Here is a 23,115-nt window from a genome sequence, read left to right as displayed (position 1 = left end):
AGTGGTAAAGCACCGGCCCTGGACTCAGGAGTACCTGAGTTCAAATCTGGCCTCAGACACTTGACACTTACTAGCTGTGTGACCCTGGGCAAGTCACTTAACCCCCATTGCCCCACCAAAAAAAAAAAGTCAGGCCCCCAGACTTTCAGCCTAGGGCTCCTTATGTGGTACCAGAGCTTACTTTTAAGATGGGAGAATCTTCCAAGATAATAATATTTACTTAACCCTTTTTCTGTAGTGTTCACTGAGTGACCCTAGTCCTAGGAATGTGTGGGTCAAGGGGGCTTGGTTGTTTACTAGAGATGTCATACTTCTATTGGCTTGAAACATTTTACTCCCCCCCAAAAGAGGGAAAAATGAGAATTCTGTGGATGGCCTTGAAGGCTGGTACCAACACCCCTTTTACATGCCATGGTCTGCCATTAGAGGTAGATTTTAATAAGAAAAATAGAAACTTACTAGCTGTGTGACCCTGGGCAAGTCACTTAACCCCCATTGCCCCACAAAAAAAAGAAAAATGGAAACCAAAGAAAGTTCAGTGTTCTGCACCAAGTAAACAGGGAGGTATCTTGGCCTAGTGGGTGGAATTAGGAAGATTTGCATTCACATACCACCTCTCTGAGCCTCGGTTTTCTCATCTGTAAAGTGGGAGTTACAATACCTGAAATGCCTACCTCATTTAGACTCTCTCAGACTCTAAGGTGTGGAATGGGGGCAGGTTTGCATTAGTACTGGAAGCCTCCTCACCTGGTAGGATTTTTTTTCTTTTTTTGGTCTGTTATTATTTGTTCGGTTATTTTCAGTATTGACTCTTCATGACCCCGTTTGGGTTTTTCTTGGCAGAGATACTGGAGGGGTTTGCCATTTCCTTCTCCAGCTCATTTGACAGATGAGGAAACTGAGGCAAGCAGGGTTAAATGACTTGTCCAGGGTCATGCAGCTAGTAAGTGTCTGAGGACAGATTTTAACTCACCAAGAGGAGTCTATCCACTGCAGTGTTCCCTAGCTGTCTTTTTTTTTTTTTGGAGAGGGGGTAAGGCAATTGGGGTTAAGTGACTTGCCCAGGGTCACACAGCTAGTAAGTGTCAAGTGTCTGAGGCCGGATTTGAACTCAGGTACTCCTGACTCCAGGGCCGGTGCTCTATCCACTGCGCCACCTAGCTGCCCCTAGCTGTCTTTTTTTATCTAGACCTGTGATTTCACCAGTATAAGGAACTCCCCCAACGCACCCCTCCTCACCCAAGGAAACTGTCTATTAATGTGGATTGCCACCTTATCTGCATTTCTAATCTTAGGGAGCTGCTTAGAATACTAAAGAGTGTATGACTTACCCAGGGTCATACACCCAGGATGTGTCAAAGGTAGTACTTGAACCCAGGTCTCTTGGGCCTCTCTGAACTTCCTTATACCAATGAAATTACAAGACCCAAAAGGAAAAAAACCCAAACCCTACCTTGCAGGGTTGCTGTGAGCTTCAAGTGTGATCGTTTCTATAAAGGGCTTTGAAGACATCATCTCTTAGAATTCCCTGGGGACCCACCAAGGGCTCAGTGTCTCAGTGTGAGGAATCTTCTCATCCTTCCCATCTCAGCCTTTAGGGACTGTTGGTGGGAAGTTGACTGGGCCAGGGTGACCAGTTTCCACTGCTGCTTTTAGCTGTTATCTTCTCCTAATGCTCCCTCTCTGCTCTTCAGGGGACCTGAACACCCTAGATGCTAGTAAGGGAAACTGAGTCACACTCTCATTGGCTGCCTTAAAGGCACTGATCTTATTTGCAGGCAGGGGAGTTGACCCCGCCCCTCCACCCCCAAAGCCTGGAATGGCCTTTCCTGCTTCTAGGATTCTTTGGCCATTGGACTGAGAGCTGAAAGGTATCTTAGGGCCTGGCTGCCCTCTTTAGTTTCCAGGGTAGGGACCTGGCCCAGAGAAGTGAAGGTCATACAGCTGGGAAATGGCAGAAGCAGCACTCGCACCCAAAGCCTCTGCCTCAGCAACTCCACTCTTTCTGCCACATCATGAATCTACACCAAACAATTCAGTAGTTAATTAGATGTTGTTTTATATTGTTTGCTAATTGCCTCTTAGTCTCTCCCCAACTCAACTGCAATTTGGCACTTTTCTGTATAAATAAGATGTGAATGAAGTCATCAGATTCCTATTAAACTCCTCCGCATCAGGAAGGATGGATTTATCTTTTCATGATTTCCCTCTTCCCCACCCTGGGCACACAGGATCTTAGGAGCAAAGCTCTCGGGGAGGCCAACTGGTCCAATCCCTTTGTTTTACAGAGGGGGAAACTGAGGCCCAGGGAGGGGAAGGGACTTATCCAAGGTGGCACATAGGCTCCTAGATCCAGAGCTGGGAAAGCCCTCAGAGGCCAGCTGATCTAATCCCTTTGTTTTACAGAGGGGGAAACTGAGGCCCAAGGAAGGTCATGCATAGAATTCTAGGTCTAGAACTAGAAGGGCCGGGGCAGCTAGGTAGCTCAGTGGATAGAGCACCGGCCCTGGATTCAGGAGGACCTGAGTTCAAATCTGACCTTAGACACTTGACACTAGCTGTGTGACTCTGGGCAAGTCACTTAACCCCAATTGCCTCACCAAAAAAAAAAAAAAAGAACTAGAAGGGCCCTCAGAGGCCACTGAGTCCAACTCCCTCACTTCACAGAGAAGAAATGGAAGATCACAGAAATGAAATGATCTCCCCAAGGTCACATAGGTAGTAAGTAATGGATGCAGGTTTCGAACTGAGAGCCCCTGATCTCTCATGTACTCCGCTGACTCGATCCCAGAGTGCTTCATCAAGACTCGGTGGTGGAATTCCCAGAGGCTTCAGACACCACCTGTCACATGAAACACTCACGTTGTTGGCCTCGATATAGGCTGTTCCCCTCAAACGAGATCTTTCTGGAGGGAAAGACGTATAGGGGTATGTAGAGACAAATAAGGTTATAATACCCCCCTCCAAACAACACTGGCCATGCTAGCTCCTGCTTCTTTGGGGATGGAGTGGACAGAGTCCTGGCTATGGGAATCATGATGCCTGTATTGAAGTATTGTTGTGAAGGCCAATGAGATAACACAGATAAAGCCCTTGGCAAATGTAATTAAGTAGGTAGGGATGAGGTTAGAGACTGGACCTGTGATTTCATTGGCTTAGGGAACTCCCAGAGGAAAAAACTCCCTCTACGAATGCAGATTGGTACCTTCTCTTCAAGTTAGAGTTTGCATAGAAGTAGCTAGTGGTGCCAGAGTGCACAACGTGTGGGGCTTGGAGTTAAGAAGACCTGAGTTCAAATCCAGCCTCAGACATTTATTAGTTGTGTGTCTCTGGGCGAGTCACTTTACCTCTGTTTGCCTCAATTCCCTCATCTGTAAAATGGGTTTAATAAAGTGCCTACCTTCAGAGGATTATTGTAAGGATCCAATGAGATAATATTTGTAAAGAGCTTAGCATAGAGCTTAGTATACAGTAGGTGCCTAATAAATGCCTGTTTACTATTTACCCCTCCGCTCCCTTCTTCCTTCAGTGCCTCTCCATGGTCTCTGATCTCCTTGGACAATGATCATTAAAACCCACATTTTACAAGTGAGCAAACTTTAGCCCAGAGGGTAAAGTGACTGGTCAATGGTCACACATAAATTAAAGAGGCAAGAGTGGGATCAGAGTCCCCTCTCTGTCCTGACTTGGCCCCTGTGCTTTTCATCTCATTATCTAGCTCTAGGGGATAAGACCCATGTATGGGACCAGTGGAGTAGCCCTCCCAGACTCATTACCATTAGTTGTCGGGAATACTTTGGTTTGGTAGAAAGGGACAGTCATTTCCACTGACCTTGAGTTTCTAGAAGCAGCAGAAGGGGGTGTGAGGAAAGATGGAGGGGGATGGAAAATAGAAGCAGCAAAGGATCATGAACTCATAGATCTAGAGCCAGAAGGGACCCCAGAGCTCATCTAGCCTAACTCCCTCACTTTACAGAGGAAGAAACTGAGGCCCAGAGAGGGGAAGGGACTTGTTCAAGGTCACACATAGAATCTGAACTCTAGAGCTAGAAGGGATCTCAAGAGACCATAAAGTCCAACCTCCTCCATATAGAGATGAGGGAACTAAAGCTCAGGGATGTGCTACACATTGCCCAAAGTCACACTGATAGTAAATATTAGAGGCTGAACCTGGGTTCTCTGACCCCCAAACTAGCAGCCATTCCATTGTTCCGGATAAGACAGTTGATGCTTTTAAGAGATGAGAAAATGTACCTCCCTCTCTTTGCAAAGGTGGGGGCCTATGAGTGTGTAATGCTGCATATACTGTCACATTTGGTGATTGTGTCGAATCATTTTGCTGAACTGGTTTTCGTTTTTTTATTCTTTGTTACAAGGGTTGGTTGGCTGGCTGGCTGGCTGACTGACTGACTGTCGTGGGGAGGGAGGATGGATATATTTGGAAATGAAGATAATGGATGAACAAAAGCTTTTAATTAAAATTGAGAATTTTTTTCAAAGTCTGTGCTTTGGGGAAGAAAACATCACAAGCGCTCCAGCTTTAGTTGTTCTTGTCTAAAGACAGCAGGTGTAGCCAAGGTCCAAGAGAGGCTCTGCTGGCCTGGAGCCTAGGTCAGTGCTGCTGTAGTCCCAGCTGGTTGGTGCTTCTGCCAGTGGGGCTCCCCCTCCCCCACCCCAGAGAGGCAGTTGTGTGTATGTGTGTGTGTGTGTGTGCCTACCTGCTTGGTATCCTCTGCTTCAGTCCTGACGTAAATGCTCAGCCTGTTCTCTTCCTGTGGTGAGGCAAGAACTCTCCTCCTCAGCAGAATTGGTTTTTATTTTTAAACTGAAATAAGATTGAAGTAAGCGCCCATTTCCGATGGGGATTTTGGTGGCTTGAAAATGCAGTCTGTCAGATCTGCTCTGGACACCTTTCTTTAAGAAGACGTTCCTGCCTAATGTGTACTAGGAAGGCCCCTGAATGGAAATTCCAAAGGCCTGGGTTCTAGTCATACCTCTGACTTGGAGTAAGTCACTGCCCTACAGGCCTCAGGAAAATGAGGAGAGGGGCCCCAGATCCTGCCAGCAATGACATTCTGCAAGTAAGAGGTTCACCAAAGTGGAAGGATCTCGCCCCCTCGTTTTACAGATGAAGCCCACCACCATTAAGCAGTTTGTCCAAAGTCACACAGGACATAAGTGATGGAGCTGGGATTCGAACCCAGGCTCTATGCAGGAAGGGCTGTCTTGTGGAGACGGGATTAAGTTTGTTCTGTCTGGCCCTGGGGAGCAGGACAGGGAGAAAAGGGGTGAACGTTTCAGCCTGGAGTAGGGAAAGACTTCCTAACCACAAGAGGTATCCTGAAGTGATTTGTGGGGGGTTCCTCTTTTTTGGAAGTCATCAGGTTGAAGCTGGATGACCCCTTGGGTGGGTCGGTTGTAGTACGAATTCTTTTGGGGTTTGGATTGGTCAAAATAAAATTTAGATTTAATTGAAATTAAATTTAGTCAAATTAGGGGCTTTTAAACCTGAAGGTCTGTGAACTTTTTTTTTTGCATGTCTGTGAACTTTAAAAAAAAATGCTTTGACAACTGTGTTTCGAGGTAATTGTTGTTCTTTGTCATCAGCCCTATGCATTTTATTTGCTGCCTTTAAAAATCATATTCTGAGAAGAGATCTGTAGACTTCCCCAGATTGTCCATAAAGTGGGTGAGGAACCCCTGCCCAAGACGGTTGATGAGAACCCTTCCAACTGCCACTAAATGCCAGGGTCTTCAGGGAGCAGACCTAACCTTCTTGCCACCATTGAAAACCAAATACAAAAGTCAAGATTCTGAATCTCAGATGGATGAGAGGAAGATATTTTTCATTTACTGGATCAAAAAATGAATCTGCTCCTTGCATTTTTTTCTAGGTTAGGCAGAGGCGGTGGGGGAGGGGGGTGGGTCCAGGGGACCCATGATTATTGTAGGCCTTGGTTTTTCTGCCCTTGACACTTGACTGGACAGCTCCATTCTATCAGACATCCCAGACCACCTCTGCTTTTGTTGAGTATTTGATTAGGCAGACCTTTCTTCGGTGCCAATTAGAACTAATTTGACAACTGTCAAACGGTTTGTGCCACATTCCCTCTATCTAGCTCGGCTCTACCCTGGGAACAGAGAAATAGGCTTGCAGTCAGAGTGAGCGTACGGAACATGCAAAGCCAGTAGAAGAGTGAGGAGAGGGAAGAGGCCATGCCCTGGTGGGCAGTGGGCCCTTTATTCTAGATGTGTGCTTGTTTTTCCCCTCCGTTAGATTGGAAGCACTGTCAGGGCAGGGCTTGTATCAGATCTCTCTTTGATCCCCAGCCCAGAATCTTACAGTTCGAAGGGATCTCATGATATGGAGGAAAGAGGGCTACATTGGGAGTAAGAGACCAACAATGTTCAAACCCTGCCTCAGTTACCCATGTGACCCTGGGCAAACACTTGACCTTTCTGAGTCTCCCCAGCCTATCCTGTGAAGAGCGAGGGTTGGCTTCAAAGGTCCCTTTCAGCAATAAGTCTATAATGCTCTGCTTATCTACCTCATCTGACCTTCACCCAAAGTCAGAATCCCCTCCACGAGCTTCCTCTGGAAGACCTACAGGGATGGGAAATTCACTCACCCGGGCAGTCCATTTCATTTCTGGATAGTTCTAAGTGTTTCTCAGGCACTCCAGTGAATTGGAGTGATGGAAATTGAAGAAGAAAGTTCTGATTAAAAAAAAATAAGTTAAATTAAAAAATAAATTAAAATAAAATAAAATAAAAAAGAAAGAAAGTTCTTATTCAAAGAAGAAAAAGTCCATTTGAGATTCCACATCAGAATCTGCTTTAAACTTCCCCCCACTGGGGATGTGCTTCCCAGTTTCTGACCCTTTTTCTTTGGGAAGACACAGGTATGGGCAATCTCATCTCTACCCTGTGGTCATGCTTTCTAGCCAACACCAGGAGGTCAGCAGGATGAATTCCAATGTCTCTGTCATTTTCAGAAAGCTTTTATAAAGTGTCCTCTGGCTCTAGCCTTTTGTGTTGGGAGCTGCTTGCCTTGTTAGTCTAGGGCAAAGCCTGACAAACTATGGCCAACCTGTCTTGGAAATAAACATTATATTTAAAAATAAGAAAAATCATTCTTGGGCCATAGGCTGCAACAGAACACGCAGCAGGCCAGATTCGGCCCGCAGGCCATAGTATGTTGGCCCCTGATCTGGGCAAGGGTGCTCAGTACGATTTATCAAATTTCAATCTTAGCTTAAGACCGAGGAAAACTCTGCCTGTTTTCCTATTTGGCTGTATTTCAGTGAACCCTCGTCACATCAGCATTGCATAATGGAGATAACCATGCAAGCTTGCTTAGATGGCCTTTACTTGTGACCAAGGATGTAAAAGGAATACAGTGTTAAAAATATGTACAGCAATGTGTATATATGCATGTATATTTTCCTTTTAAGTATTTATTTTATTTGCTCCATTATGATACTTTTATCTATTTTATGCACATATATAATATATAACATGCACGCATATGTACACATATATGCACGCATACATACCTACATATCTTTTTTTTTTTTAGTGAGGCAATTGGGGTTAAGTGACTTGCCCAGGGTCACACAGCTAGTAAGTGTTAAGTGTCTGAGGTCAAATTTGAACTCAGGTCCTCCTGACTCCAGGGCCAGTGCTCTATCCACTGCGCCACCTAGCTGCCCCTAATACCTACATATCTTTAAACTGCTGCATGAACTTGGCAGCCACAGCCTCTTCTAATCCCAGATTTCCCATGAGCAATTTGTAGGTACACCTCAAACCCAGAAATTCCTATACACGATTCAGATGCCTAGACACATTGGACTTAATAAAGTTCCCCAGGGCTTCCTACTCACGACTTAAGTATCCCTCATTGGAATTCCCACTCGTGCTTTCCTCAAGGGTCACATAGTCAAGTGATCTGAGAAACGTGGAACTTGGGAGTCTCAGGCTCCTCCTTAGCTGCAGTCCTGGCTATCTGGGTTCTCCATTTCTCATTGGCTCCCATTTCTTGACCATCAGTGAGCTCACTGCTGCAAGTTCTATAAAGGAGGCCCAGCCCAGGTCTCCCAGTCCTACCCAGTAGCCAAAGGGGGCTCATCTCCAGTCAACTTCACCATCCTTGACCTCTGTCTATTATTAGGGAGGGGAAAGTTCACGTATTGATCAGGCCTACATCATTTCCACCATTACCATCACCCCTTCCCCATAAGACCTAGCTTCCCTACTTTTCAACTCTTTTTTAGGAAGAATTTTAATAGTATTTAATTTTTTCCAATTACATGTAAAGACAATTTTCAACATTCATTTAGAAAATTTTTTCAAGTTCCAAATGATCCCTTTCCTTCCATCTTTTCCCCCTCCCCAAGACAGCAGCCAATCTGATATAGGTTATATATGTACAATCATGTTAAACATATTTCCACATTAGTCATGTTGTGAAAGAAGAAACAAAAGAAAAGGGAAAAAACACACAAAAAAACAAAGAAAGTGAAAATAGTCTGCTTCAATTTACATTCAGACTCCATAGTTCATTCTCTGAATGTGGAGAGCATTTTCCATCATAAGTCCTTTGGAATTGTCTTGGATCCTTGTATTGCTGAGAAGAGCTAAGTCTATCACAGTTGATCATCACACAACGTTGTTGTTACTGTGTACAATGTTCTCCTGGTTCTGCTCACTTCACTATGCATTAGTTCATGTAAATCTTTCCAGGTTTTTCTGAAAATCTGCCTACTTGTTATTTCTTATAGCACAGTAGGATTCCATCACAATCCTGTACCACAACTCCTTCAGCCATTCCCCAATTCATGGGCATCCCCTCAATTTCCAGTTCTTTGCCACCACAAAAGAACTACGATAAATATTTTTGTACAAGTGGGTCCTTTTCCCTTTTTTATTTATGATCTCTTTGGGATACAGACTGGTAGTGATGTTGTTGGCTCAAAGGGGATGCCCAGTTTGATTGCCCTTTGGGCAGAGTTCTAGGAAGAATTTTTTAAGTGGTTGGGTTTTTTTTGTTTTGTTTTTGTTGTTTTTTTACATATAAGGTATTTTATTTTTTCCATTACATATAAAGGTAGTTCTCAACTTTTGTTTATACAAGCTTTACAATTTCAGATTTTTCTCCCTCCCTCCCTTCCCTCCCCCCTCCCCTAGACAGCAGGTAATCTGATATAGGTTATATCTATATATCTATATACATATACATCTATATAGATATATATATCTATACACACACATATATATACACATAATAACATTAATCCTATTTCTGCACTAGTCCTGTTATAAGAGAAAAAATCAGAGCAATGATGAAAAACCTCAAAATAGAAAAAAAAAACCAACAGCACCAAAAACAAAAGAAATAGTATGGTTCATTCAGCATCTATACTCCACAGTTCTTTTTTTTTTCTTGGATTTGGAGATCCTCTTCTATCATGAGTTCCCTGGAACTCTTCTGTACCATTGCATTGGTGAGAAGAATATAGCCCATCACAGTAGGTCAACACTCAATGTTGATGATACTGTGTACAGTGTTCTTCTGGTTCTGCTCATCTCACTCATCATCAGCTCACGTAAGACCCTCCAGGTTTCTCTGAACTCCTCCTGCTCATCGTTTCTTACAGCACAATAGTATTCCATTACATTCATATACCACAGCTTGTCCAGCCATTCCTCAATTGATGGGCACCCCCTCAACTTCCAATTCCTTGCCACCACGTAAAGAGCAGCTATAAATATTTTTGTACATGTGGGTCCCTTTCCCCTTTCCATGATTTCTTTGGGCAAAAGACCTAAAAGTGGTATTGCTGGATCAAGGGGTATGCACAGCTTTATCGCCCTTTGGGCATAATTCCAAATTGCTCTCCAGAATGGTTGGATCAGTTCACAGCTCCACCAACAATGCATTAGTGTTCCAATTTTCCCACAGCTTCTCCAACATTTATTATTTTCCTTTTTTGAGAATTTTGACAAGCTAGACAACACCCAAAGGGAGGCAAGCATAGTGAAAGGGCCTCGAGATCATGCGATAGGAGGCTTAATGGAAGGACTTGGGGATGGTTAGCCTTGGAGAAGAGAAGACTCAAGGGAGACTGGATAACTGTATTTAAGCATTCAAAGGCCTGCCAAGTGGGAGAGGCATTAGCTTTGTTTCACTTGGCCCCAGAGGGCAGAACTTGGAGCACAGGGTAGGAGTTGCACTGAAGCACATTGAGGTTAGATGTCAGAAGAGATTTCCACATCATGAGAGCTATCACAAGGTGGAAGCCAGGTCCTTAAGAGGTGATGGCTTCCCCCTCCCTGGAGGTCTTCAGGCAGTCAGGATACCCACTTACTGGGAAAGCTGCAGAGAGGATTCTTGTTCAGAAACAGCCTCTGCACTCCCTTCGGCCATCGATCTGGGATCTTGAGAGCCGAAGAGACATTTGAATGTTAGAGCTCAACATTTCTTTTAAAGGAAAGAGCAGTGGGCAACTAGGTGGCACTGCAGTGGATAAAGCACTGGCCGTGGATTCAGGAGGACCTGAGTTCAAATCCAGCCTCAGACACTTGACACTTGCTAGCTGTATGACCTTGGGCAAGTCACTTAACCCTTATTGCCCCACAAAATAAAACAAAACCAAAAAAAAATTAGATGCATACCATTAGGAGTGCTTTTCCTTGGCCAGGGGTAGATTTTCAAGAGTTTGTCTTGTCATGAAATTAGGTAAGGACTGATAAAGAGTTCCAGATAAATTGGGCATGGCCCTTATTGCCTATCTGGTTTTTGGGAAATGAGATGGGGGAGGAGGACGTTGCCAGGTTTGACACCCAAGATGTTTTCCTTCATTTCCCTGCCTCTCTATAAGAGGGCTCTCTGGACAATTTTGCTTACTCCCTTCACCCCCCACCATGGCGCATATTCTTGCTCCCCCTTTCTAGAGGGGAAAACAACTTGCCCCCACCCCCAAGGAGGTATTTTTCCAAACTTGCATATGCTGCATTTCCCTGCCTTATTTGGCCTTCCTTTGAGTTAAGTATCTGAGTCATTTGTCAAATTGCACACGTCCCAACCTGAAGAGAAAAGATTGTGATTGGACCGCTGCCATCAAGCCAGCTGGACAGATTCCCAGGAGGCCAAGCCAGTGGGGGCAGCATCCACAGACTCCATCCCCCACTGTGGAAGGACCGACAGAGCAGGCCCATTCTCTGTTTGCCCAGCCTCTTTAGGGAGATGTCTGTTTGCCCTCCAGGGGAGTCTGTGCAATAGAGATAACCCACCCCCAGGGAGAACATCTGTCAGCAGAGGTTGGAGGTTGCATATATTGTGACTGGCTCCCAAGGAGGCCTGTGGGGCCTGTGAGGCTCTGTCATTGGGGTTGGATTATCCAAAAGACAGGTGTTCTAGGCACTTGTCTATGGCTTCCCAAACCCAAAGAGCTGATAAAAAATTGTGCAATTTTTTTTGGAGGGGGAAATGATAAGTTATTGCATACACTTTGAGGGCCCCCCAGAGGAAGGCCCCTCATCCCCCTATGTCCCCCCCACAAGGATGTTTCTGAGGATTCGTTGTCCTTTTTCTGGGCTGGAATTTTTTTCTAATCAGTCCTAGAATTAAAATATTTCCTCCTGTGAAAGCCTAGCTCTTCAGTGAATATAAATCAAGGCAGGGCTTGTTCATCTGCAACTGGTATTAAGATTAATTGGCCTATTCTCACCATTTTTCCCCTAATTTAATTTTCATCTTCTTCCACAGCTCCATCAAGGCCAATCAGTCAGCTGTTGTTCTCAGCCAACCTGGCAGGCTCGACCCACTAATGGCAGGGATGAGAGGGCACTGGCTGTCATGCCAACCACTTAGGGAAATTACTTTTCAGCATTTACCTGGTTGTTTCTGCTCGACCCTGAGTGAGGGAAGTGAAGCCGAGGTGGAGGAAGGGGTGAATAAATGCGAATAGAGATTGCAGTAGGCTAACCACAAATGCCTGCTGCTTTCAAAAAAGTCCTGTCTTTTAAAAAAATGTGGGTGTTAAGGAGTGTGTTGGTTTGTAAAGTACTCCCTGGGGTTGATTAGCATGCCAGATACCTTCAAGACTGCCCTTCCTTTCAAACAGTCGCTCTGGAGTCCGGTTATTAGCCTATGAAAAGTTCTCTTCCAAAAAGAGAAATTTGGACTATAATTCTTGTTATTTACCTAATACCAAGTCAAAAGGCAAACACTGAGTTCGAGAAGGTCATATACTCTGAGCTCTTTGTTTGTGGGGCAATGGGGGTTAAGTGACTTGCCCAAGGTCACATACCTAGTAAGTGTCAAGTGTCTGAGGCTGGATTTCAACTCAGGTCCTCCTGACTCCAGGGCCAGTGCTCTATCCACTGCACCATATAGCTGCCCCCGACTCTGAGCTCTAAAGCTAGAAAGGTGCCTCAGAGGCCCTCCAGTCCAACCCCCTCATTTTACAGAAGAGGAAACTTAGGCCCAGGAGGGGAAGTGATTTGCCCAAAGTCACACAGATAAGAAGTGGCAGAAGTAGGTTTTGAACTTGTATTCTTTGACACCCCCCCACCCAGTTCAGCACCATAGGTGAGGAAATTCAAAGATAAGCAGTACTCACTGAAGAGTTACAAGGTTGTAGCATCCCAGGTTGTCAAAGCCCAAAGAGACCTCAGAGATCATTTAGTTCAGTCCCCTGATGAGGCTCAGAGAGTGACTTAGCCAAGGCGGGCCAGCCAGCTAGCGAGTAGTTCGCAGAATCAGCGCCACCTCTTCCAGGGTTTTTACTTCCAGGAAGGGTTTTCCCCCCTTTATCTCATCCCTCTCCCTCATTAGATCCCAAATCAGTGAGGGCTAACTCCTCTTAGAAACCTCAGGGAGCTTCTGGAAAGTAGTGGGAAGGTGAACACGATTGGTAGATTTCATTCGATGATTGTATTTCATCCTGTGTCCTTCCTTGTACCATTATGTGCTTCTGGCTGCTAAATAAATCAAGCCTTGGCTCTCACATGGGGCCAGGGAGCCTAGATGTAAATGAAGTGTTGGGGAAAGCAGCAGCCAGGTGAAACAGGTTCTGTAGATCCTCTTAGATAATTTGATTTCACCTTGTCTTGGTTGCTTCCATTTGCTAAATCAATTAAGGCTCCATCTCTGAGTGGGGTCAGAGAGCACGGTGTTCAACAAAGGACCCAGCAGCTGGGTGAAAGGACATGGGTGGATTTCATTATATTGCTATCTTAATGAGCAGAACCAGGAGAACATTGTACACAGTATCGACAACATTGTGTGTTGATCAACTGTGATAGACTTAACTCTTCTCAGCAACACAATGGTCCAAGATAGTTTCAAAGGACTCATGATGGAAAATGCTCTCCAGGGGGCAGTTAGGGGGCGAAGTGGATAAATCACTGGCCCTGGATTCAGGAGGACTTGAGTTCAGATCCGGCCTCAGACACTTGACACTTATTAGCTGTGTGACCTTGGGCAAGTCGCTTAACCCTCATTGCCCCGCAAAAAAGCCCAAACAAACAAACAAAGCAAAAACAAAACAAAAAGAAAATGCTCTCCAAATCCAGAAAAAAGAACTGTGGAATCTAGATGCAGATTGCACCATACTATTTCTATTTTTTTTCTTTTTTGATGGTTTTCCCTTTTGCTCTGATTCTTCTTTCACATCATGACTAATGCAGAAATATGTTTAATGTGATTGTACATATATAACCTATATCAGATTGCTTGCTCTCTTGGGGAGGGGGGAGGGAGGGAGAAAGATTTGAAACTAGAAATCTTATAGAAACAAACGTTGCAAACTGTCTCTACATGTAACTGGAAAATAATAAAATACTATATTAAATATTGATATCTCAAGTCTCGTGCCGACTTACAGCAGGCAGTTACCATAGTATTTAGCCATGAGGGTTAGCCCAGGAAGCTAATACAACAAGACAAAGATGGGGGACTCGCTAAGCAAATAGAAAGGGACAAGGGAAATTTTGCTGTGACCTGCAGAGACTGGGCACTGTTTGTATTTTGGCCAGTGGCAAGAAACACCCCAAAGTGTTCAAAATACAAATTGGTTCCCATTCTAGACGAGAAAGTGAAAGCTAGAGGAAGACAGTTTTACTCTCCCGGTTATCAGAGAGAATGATAGATTCCTCAAGAAAATGGATGTGCTTCAAGGAGGAAACAAAATGGAAAAACTGTATAAAGAGCTACAATTCTCCCCTGTCTCTGGAGGTCGGAGCATGGTTGTTGTTTAGCCTTCATTGTCAAAGAGGACCATGACAGGGGCAGCTAGGTGGCGCAGTGGATAAAGTACCAACCCTGGATTCAGGAGTACCTGAGTTCAAATCCGGCCTCAGACACTTGACGCTTACTAGCTGTGTGACCCTGGGCAAGTCATTTAACCCTCACTGCCCCACAAAAAAAAGAGGACCATAACATCAGGGTGCTGTCATGACTTGCACTGAATTGGATTTAAGTGAGGGAGGACTGTGCAAGGTCAGCAACCTCAATCTCTCCCCCAGAGCCATCTGGGTCCAGAGGCAAGAAATACATCAGGACGATTGGAGATGGCCCCGGATGTTTAAGGCAATTGGCGTTTAAATGACTTGCCCAGGGTCACACAGCTAGTAAGTGTCTGAGGAGAGATTTGAACTCAGATCCTCCTGACTCTAGAGCCAGTGCTCTATCCACTGTGCCACCTAGCTGTCCCATGGTAGAATATGACACAGAGAAGGAAGGAGAGAGGAAGGACCTCTGAATATCTGGAGCAATGTATTATGAGATTCTTCCCATAGGGCAGGTGCTGGACTCCCACTGGAAGAAGTGGTTCCTTACATTCTCTCTCTGTCAAAAGCAGGGTAGCTCATAAATTTACGACTTGATTAGTAATCATTGTAGCCTTCAAAAAGTAGAAAAAGCCACAAAAGGGAACTGTTCTCTTGGATCTGGTTCTGATCAATGAAGCTGCCCCTCCTCATCCCTTTCTTAAAACTGGGACTGCATAGCTAGGTGGTGCAGTGGATAGAGCACCGGCCCTGGAGTCAGGAGGATCTGAGTTCAAATCCGACCTCAGACACTTGACACTTACTAGCTGTGTGACCCTGGGCAAGTCACTTAACCCCAATTGTCTCACCTCCAAAAAAGGGGGGGGATGAGGGTGGTATCTTAAAGTAAAAGAATAGGGAAACACTAATCAACAAAAGTGAACATGGTTTCATCGAGGCAGAGTCATGCCCGAGTAATTTCACTTCCTTTTATGGACAGGGTGAAGAGGCTAGTAGGGCAGGGAAATACCCGAGACATAATACACTTAGTCTCTCAGGCAATCCTGTGGACAGGATGGAGAAATGAGAGCTACGTGAGAGGAGGTGACTTTGGAACTGCTTGAATGAAGGGACCCTAAGAAAAGTTATTAGGGAATCCTCATCAGCTTACAATGATGTCTCTAAGTGGAGTATCTCAGGAATCTGTCCTCCACCTTGTGCTGTTCAGCACTTTGATCAGTGAGTGATTTGGCTGACAGTATAGATGGTGTGCTTGTCAAGCTTGTGAATGACACAGTACTCATAAGGATGGTTATACGCTAGATGAAAAGTCTGTATCTCAAAAGATAGTGTATGTTAGAACCTGCGCCTGAAAGAACAAGGTAAAATGCAACAGGAAAAATGTACATTTCTGTACTTGGTTGAAAAATCAGTTTCCTAAGCATAGGATAGGGGAGGAGGGATTAGGCAATGGCTCTTCTTGGAGCACCGAATGAGCCGATGGAGGCAACTCCCCTAACGTCTAACATGATCTGGGGCCGCATTTGGAGAGGCCTAGTGGTCAGAATGATGAAGGTAATAGTTGTCCTCTGGTCAGCCCTGGCTAGGCCACACCTGCAGTACCACGTCTAGTTCTTGGTACCATCTTTGAGGAAAGACAAGCAGGAAGAGGCCTAGAAGAGATTGATGGGAATGGGGAGAAATAATGGAGAAGATAGGATATGAGGTTTGCTTGAAAGAATTGGAGATGCTTAGCGTAGAAAAGAGAAGACTTAGCAGGGAGACACCATCAGATATTTCAATGGAAGAGACCTCAGACATGTTCTTCTTGGCCCCTGAGAGCACAGGCTGAACCACTTATCTAGTATATCATGGAAGATAATTCCTGCTCAGGCTCAGGGCAAACTTCTGAGATCCCTTCTAGAATTTAGAGTTTTCTGATTCTCCCTCAAGATTTCTGGGATATTTGGTTCCAAAGAATTTCTCTTCTGTCTCTGTGCCCCCCACCACCCTTCTTGTGTTTGTCACCAAACACCCCTCCCTTGTCCAGCTATTGCCCACTCAACATTTCTCTGAATTTGTTTACTTTGGGAGAACTTTGGACTTTTAGAGGCAAGTAGCACCTTGCTTGGTCTATGGTTGGTCCAGCCTGCCTCATATAGGCCTCTCCTTGAAGACTTATTTATTCAGGCTTTCACTGATGACAACCCTTCAGTCAATAAGTGAATCAGCAGGTATTTATTAAACACCTACTATGTGACAGGCCCTCTGCTGGGTGCTGCATAAACAAATATCATCTCTACCACCAGGAGTTTAGGATCATTGGGAGGGACAACAAAGACTCAGAGAAGTTTATACAGAATTAATATGAGTCCATTACACGTAGTCATTTTGCTTCGGTTTGGGGGTATGATTTGTCCCCCCAAAGCATATTTGTCAAATGTTAGGCTGTGGAAGTATCCTTCTATTGGGTTTCCTTTATGTAAGTGTATGTATATGAACCCCATCTGGTTTTACCATACATTCTTAACTACCTTATAAACCTTGGGGGGAGGGGTCAACAAATTGGGGGGAGGGGGGTTGACACTGCATTCTTACTCTAATGATCTGTTTATTTGACTCCTTTCCTTAATGCTCAGTACATCAAAAGGGTACTTTAAAAAAATCCCTACCCAGCAGTTAGCCTTAATGACAAAAGAGTAAACACAAGCATAATTTATTTACTTAACCATTTCTATTTTGATATATCAATGACCCCTAATGGAGACCAAAGCCATCATTGGTTCGATATAGAAACCATTAGGTTCCAGAACCCAGATACAATTTGCTTTCTTGCTGGTCACTGGTGGGCATTTCCCCCTGGAAGCTAGTGGCAACTTAGGTAATTAACTGTGACATTCACTGAGTGTTTTTTTTTTCTAAAGCGATGTTATCTTGTTTTTTCAGCTTGGATTTGGATCATTTCTCGGAATCATCGGCTCAAACTTAATTGAAAATAAAAGGCAAATGGTAAGTTTGTTAGCAATGGCATTAAGAGCCAAAGAAGGCTTTTATATCTTTCATTGATGTATGGTTATGACATAGGCTTGATGCAAAGATAATTCATATCCAACGTAGAAATAAATCCAGGGCTCCGTGAAACAGAAATGCATTTTGTGAAAACTTTAATGGAAACACACTGAGTTGATAGGAGGACTAGGCCACATAACACTCATTTCTCTAGAGCTTAAGGGTTCATAAAGTACTTTCTTTACCACTCTGTGAGTTGTATGCAATTGTTACCATTTTATACATGGGGAAACTGAGGCTCAGAAAGAAGAAATGGCTTGCCTAGGGTAATATAACCAATAAGCATTAGAGGCAGGATTTGAACCTAGGTCTCAAGATTCCAAGTCCAGACTTCTTTCTATTGTTGTTATTGTTCAGTCGTTGAGTCCTGTCTGACTCTTTGTAACCCCATGGGCAATATCACATCAATATGGGATTTTCTTGGCAAAGATATTACAGTGGTTTATCATTTCCTTTTCCTGTGAATTAAGGCAAACAGAGGTTAAGTGACTTGCCCGGGGTCACACAGCTAATAAGTGTCTGAGGCTGGATTTGAACTCAGATCTTGGTGACTGAAGGTCACATTTTCCAAAGGATAATGAAAACTAGAGCTCATCCAGAATAGAGTGACTGAGATTGGGAGGTGACTCCAAACAGGCATGTCAGAATCAACTGAAGGGACCAGGGAAGAGAAGCCTTGGGGAGGACACAATGGCTGTCTTTAAATATTTGAAGAGCTATCCTGGGGAAAGAGGGCTTAGACATTTGTTCTGTGTGGCCCTAGAGGGCAGAGCCCAGAAACAATGGGGGAAGAAAGTGGAGATATAGGGAGGGAGGCAGATTTCAGCTCAGAATATAAGGAAGCAGGGGCAGCTAGGTGGCGCTGCAGTGGATAGAGCACCGGCCCTGAATTCAGGAGGACCTGAGTTCAAATGTGGCCTCAGACACTTAACACTTAGTAGCTGTGTGACCCTGGGCAAGTCACTTAACCCCAATTGCCTCACAAAAACAAAACAAAACAAAAGAATATAAGGAAGCCATTTCTTACTATTGACACTTTCCATCAACAGAATGAGCTATATGTTTTTGGGTGGAGTATGATAGAAAGGTGTGTTAGATGGGAGTGTGTGAACACTTCTCTCAGTGTGGTTTTTCCCCACGCTTTTTCACAACTTGCATAAACCCAGGTAGCATACTTTTCAAGTCTGCAGATGACATGAAGGTAGGAATAACAGACTTCATGTTGGATTGGTAGCATTGGGATTCAAGAAGTTCTTGGCATGCTAGAACATTGGGGAAAATTTAATGAGATGAAGTATTGTAGGAATATATGTAAAATCTTACACTTGGATTTGAAAAAACAATTTCACAAGTACAAGATGGTGCAGGTCTGGCTAGACTACAGTCGATGTGAAAAATATTTGAGGACTTTTAGGGAACTCCAGGCTTGATATGCCACTGTGGCATGGGGCAGCTGGGTTGTGAAGTGGTAGAATGCTGGGCCTGGAGTCAGGAAGTCCGGAGTTCAAATCCAACTTCAGACATTTAGCTCTGTGACCCTGGGCAGGTCACTTAACCTTTGACTGCCTCACTTTCCCCATAGGTAAAATGAGAATAATAATGCCACCTACTTCACAAAGATGCAGTGAGGATCAAATGAGCTAATATGTATAAACTTAAAGCATTATATAAATGCCGGTCATTATCATCATTATTTTGGGCTATGGATTGGACTAGATGGCTCCTGATGTATCTTCCAGTTTACAACTCTGTGATTCCTCAATGAGATCTCCAGGGGAGTAAGATACATTGGTAGGTGATCCAGCCAGCAGAGGGATCTAGATCTTAGGTGAGATTATCTGTCTGGGCCTCAGCGGGAGGAGGTGGGAAGTTAATGATCCACCAAGAGACAAAGCCCCATTTGGTTTGGTGCTGAGGTTACCAGGCTCTTGTCATTCTTCCAGGCTCAGTGCAGGCACACCTGGGTTCTGGCTCCTCAAGCCAGCTGAACAAGAGCCAGATATTTTATAGAAAAGGGTGGAGTTCCTAGCAGGCTCATTTAATTTTCCATCTCTGATGTCTTAGATACTAGAGACAAGATTAGCAATTGCATGGGGCACAGAAGTTTCTAACCCAAAGGTTTAAGTAAGGAGGTTCTGAGAAAGTGAAAGTTCTCCAGAGTATTTGGCCAAGAGCAACTAGTTATATATTCAGCTTAACAAAGGTGTATTAAGTGCTTACTTTGTGGACAACACTTTTTAAACTCTGGGGATATAAAGACTAAACAAACTCACCCAAATCTCTGCCTACAAGGACTTTACATTCTGTTAGGGGACTAGCATACCTCCTTGACAGATGACTAAATATAAATTATTTGAAGAGGGAGACAGCGCTAAAGACTAGGTTTATAAGAAAAGGCTTTCCAAAGGAAGTGGCACCTGAACTGAACCTTGAAAGAAACTAAGAAAAAAAAATAAAACAAAACAAAAATAAAATTAATAATAAAAAAGAAAGAAACTAAGACTTCATGGAAAATAACTCTGAGAAGAGTCTGATATCCAAGATATGTAGGGAATTGCTGCAAATATATAAGAACAAAAGTGGGTAAATGATCAAAGGATATGAACAGGTAGTTTTCAAAAGAGGAAATGCAAACTATCAATAACCATATGAAAGATCGCTCTGGTTCATAAGCAAAATGAAAATTAAAGGTAGGAAGCAATCAATCAATCAACAAGTGTTTAGTAAGGGCTTACTTTGTGCCAGGCATTGTGCTAAGAAACAGTATGCAAAGAAAGGCAAAAACAGTTTCTCAAGGAACTTACATTCTAACAAGGAGACAACATGCAAACAACTATGTACAGCCAAGAGATATACCGTAAAAATGAGAAGTACCAGAGTAAAGTGGGTTGGGGGGCAGGAAGTGCAGCGTAACAGGAAAGGCCTCTTACAAAAGGAAGCCACGGAAACTGGGAGGTGGAAGGAGAACATTCCAGCCATGTGAAAAGACACAGAGATGGGAGATGGAGTGTGGCTGTGAGGAACAAGGTAGGTGCCAGAAAGGATTTTACATTTGATCCTAGAGATAATAGGGAATTGATGTTATTGAACGTGTGTTAGGGAGGGGGTAACACGGCCAGACTTGTGCTTTAGCAAGATCACTTTTGGGCAGCTAGGTGGAGCAGTGGATAATGCACTGGCCTTGGATTCAGGAGGACCTGAGTTCAAATCCAGCCTCAGACACTTGACACTTATCAGCTGTGTGACCCTGGGCAAGTCACTTAACCCTTATTGTCCTGCAAAAACAAACAAAAAACAAAAGATCACTTTGACAGCTGAGTGGAGGATGGATTGACAAGGGCATATTCAAGAGATGTTGCAAAGCTGAAGTCAACAGACCTTGGTTACAGCTTGGATCTTGGGGTGGGGGTGAGAGAGAGTGAATAATCAAGGATGATGCCTCCTCGGTTGTAAGCCTTGGTGACCACCATCCTCCACCAGTAATAGTGAAGTTTAGAAGACAATTGGAGCTAAAGGTAATATCTCAAGTTTAGTTCAGAAGGGGAGGAGAGAGAAGATGATAGGATAAAAGTGAGGGTTTCATAAAAATGGGGCAGCCATGGGCATTTTTCTAGGCAGCAAGAAAGGAGCCAGTAGGTAAGGAATGCAAACTATCAACAACCATATAGATTGCTCTGATCCATACGCAAAATGAAAATTAAAGTGCGGAAGCAGTCAATCAGTCGGTAGGGAGAGATTGAACATTATAGAGATAGTGGGGGTCATAGAGGGGAGTAGTCTACTGGAGAAGATTGTGTGGGGACCAATTTTTAATTGGGGAGTGCTAGCTAAGCGGCTCGCTGCAATATTGGGGCAAGGAAGGAGACCGGCAGCCTCCCTCAAAATAGAACAGGATTTATTTTAACAAGAACGAACTTAAACACACACACACACACACACACACACACAGGATCAGTAGGATCAAGGGAAAGGAAATAAAATGGGAAAAGGGAAATTATACAACCTTAAAAGATACCACCCGGGAAGCTAGGTGGCGCAGTGGATAGAACACTGGCCCTGGATTCAGAAGGACCTGAGTTCAAATCCGGTCTCAGACACTTAACACTTACTAGCTGTGTGACCCTGGGCAAGTCACTTAACCCCAATTGCCTCACACACACACACACACACACACACACACACACACAAAAACCAAACAAATAAAATATAACCTCCTTGAGGTTAGACACCAGAAAAAAAAAAAGATACCACTACCCAGGAATCAGCTGAGAATACACAGCAGACCTCCTGTCATTCCAGCGTCCCACTAGAATGCCCAATTCTCCTCCCCCAAATCCCAGAAAAACCCCACACAGCCCCAGCCAATGGGATGGCCGCTCTGACAGTCACATGACTGCCCTCACTAGGCTTCCAATCATAATTTTGCCAGGCCCACGTAGGCATCAGCAGTGGTGATGACGTGATGTGCCAGCACCATGGCAACGGCTACAACCAGTGGGTGGAGCACCCTGCAGTTTGCGGAGCCCCAGGCCAGTGCACGTGGAGGCATAAAAACCTCAAATAACAATTAATCCTTTACAATTGGATGTGATGAGATAGGATCAAGGATGCATGCAAAGAAGATGGCCTTGGCAAAGAGAAGGTCTATCTCTTCAAGTGAGATGGGAATAAAAGAGGAGATGGTGGGGGAAGAATTCTGGGTGATATGTGATAAGGAAGAGGTAAGAAGAGGCTCAGTAAAGTATGAAGAAAGGTCTTTAGCTGAGAGGATGGGGAGAGAGGTCCCATGAAAGGCTTGAAGAGGGATGAAAAGGTTTGGAATAGCCACTGTGGTGAGTGAAAGAGCAAATTGAGTAGGGAAGTATAGAAGAATTGCCTTGATGTGGTGAAAGCCCAGTTAAGATTAGGTAACTTAGGGGGCGGCTAGGTGGCGCAGTAGATAAAGCACCGGCCCTGGATTCAGGAGTACCTGAGTTCAAATCCGGCCTCAGACACTTGACACTTACTAGCTGTGTGGCCCTGGGCAAGTCACTTAACCCCCCTTGCCCCACAAAAAAAAAAAAAAAGATAAGGTAACTTAAATTTGGAGTGGACCTAGTCACCAGGGTTTTGTGACCGTCTCCAACGCCATCCAGCTGCATGTGAACAGGACTAAAGGAAAAGGATGATAGCAGTAATCCAAGACTGTTTTTATTCAGTTGTATCCAATTCTTTGTGACCCCTTTTGGGGTTTTCTTGGCAAAGATTCTGGAGTGGTTTGCAAACAACAGATGAATAAACTGAGGCAACTGGGGTTCAGTGACTTGCCCAAGGTCACACAGCTAGTAAGTGTCTGAGGCTGGCTTCCTGACTCCAGACCTGGCACTCTATCCACTGCTGCCTAGCCACCTAGGATTTGGCAAAGCACGATTGTACATAGGAAAAGGGGGAAAGAGAGTGAGTGTAGAGGATATTGTAGAGTTGATATGACTCATCAAATGATAGAGATAGGGAAAGCAGGAGAGAGCAGCTTATGTAGGGGTGATGGCCTGGGAAAGAACTGAGGGGGTTGTGGAGGACTGGATGTCTCAGAGAGAATGAAGAACAGGGTTAAGGGTTGTAAAGACAGGAAAAGATGGAGACGTAGAAGGTTATGGTAAGATAAAGGAATCTCAGATTTCATCTCGTACCTGTCAGATTGGCAAAGCCAAAAATGAGAAATAGTGGAGAGGCAACAAGAAGACAGGCATGCTCATGCATTGTTGGTGGACCTATGAATTTATCCAACCACTC

The 23,115-nt window shown here is 44.2% G+C and overlaps 1 protein-coding gene across 2 annotated transcripts in view; it reads left to right on the top strand.

The window, feature by feature from the left end:
* TMEM255A (transmembrane protein 255A) overlaps positions 1-23,115 on the top strand; it is an 88,222-nt gene that overhangs the window by 21,352 nt on the left and 43,755 nt on the right. For both annotated transcript variants that reach the window (XM_043973571.1, XM_043973572.1), the window contains exon 3: positions 17,221-17,283. In XM_043973571.1, coding sequence (XP_043829506.1) covers positions 17,221-17,283 — 63 coding nt within the window. The remainder of the gene's footprint in view (positions 1-17,220; positions 17,284-23,115) is intronic.

This window comes from Dromiciops gliroides, chromosome X, assembly GCF_019393635.1.
Source record: "Dromiciops gliroides isolate mDroGli1 chromosome X, mDroGli1.pri, whole genome shotgun sequence".
In the NCBI taxonomy this organism is placed as follows: domain Eukaryota; kingdom Metazoa; phylum Chordata; class Mammalia; order Microbiotheria; family Microbiotheriidae; genus Dromiciops; species Dromiciops gliroides.
This window is presented reverse-complemented; position numbering and strand designations above follow the sequence as displayed.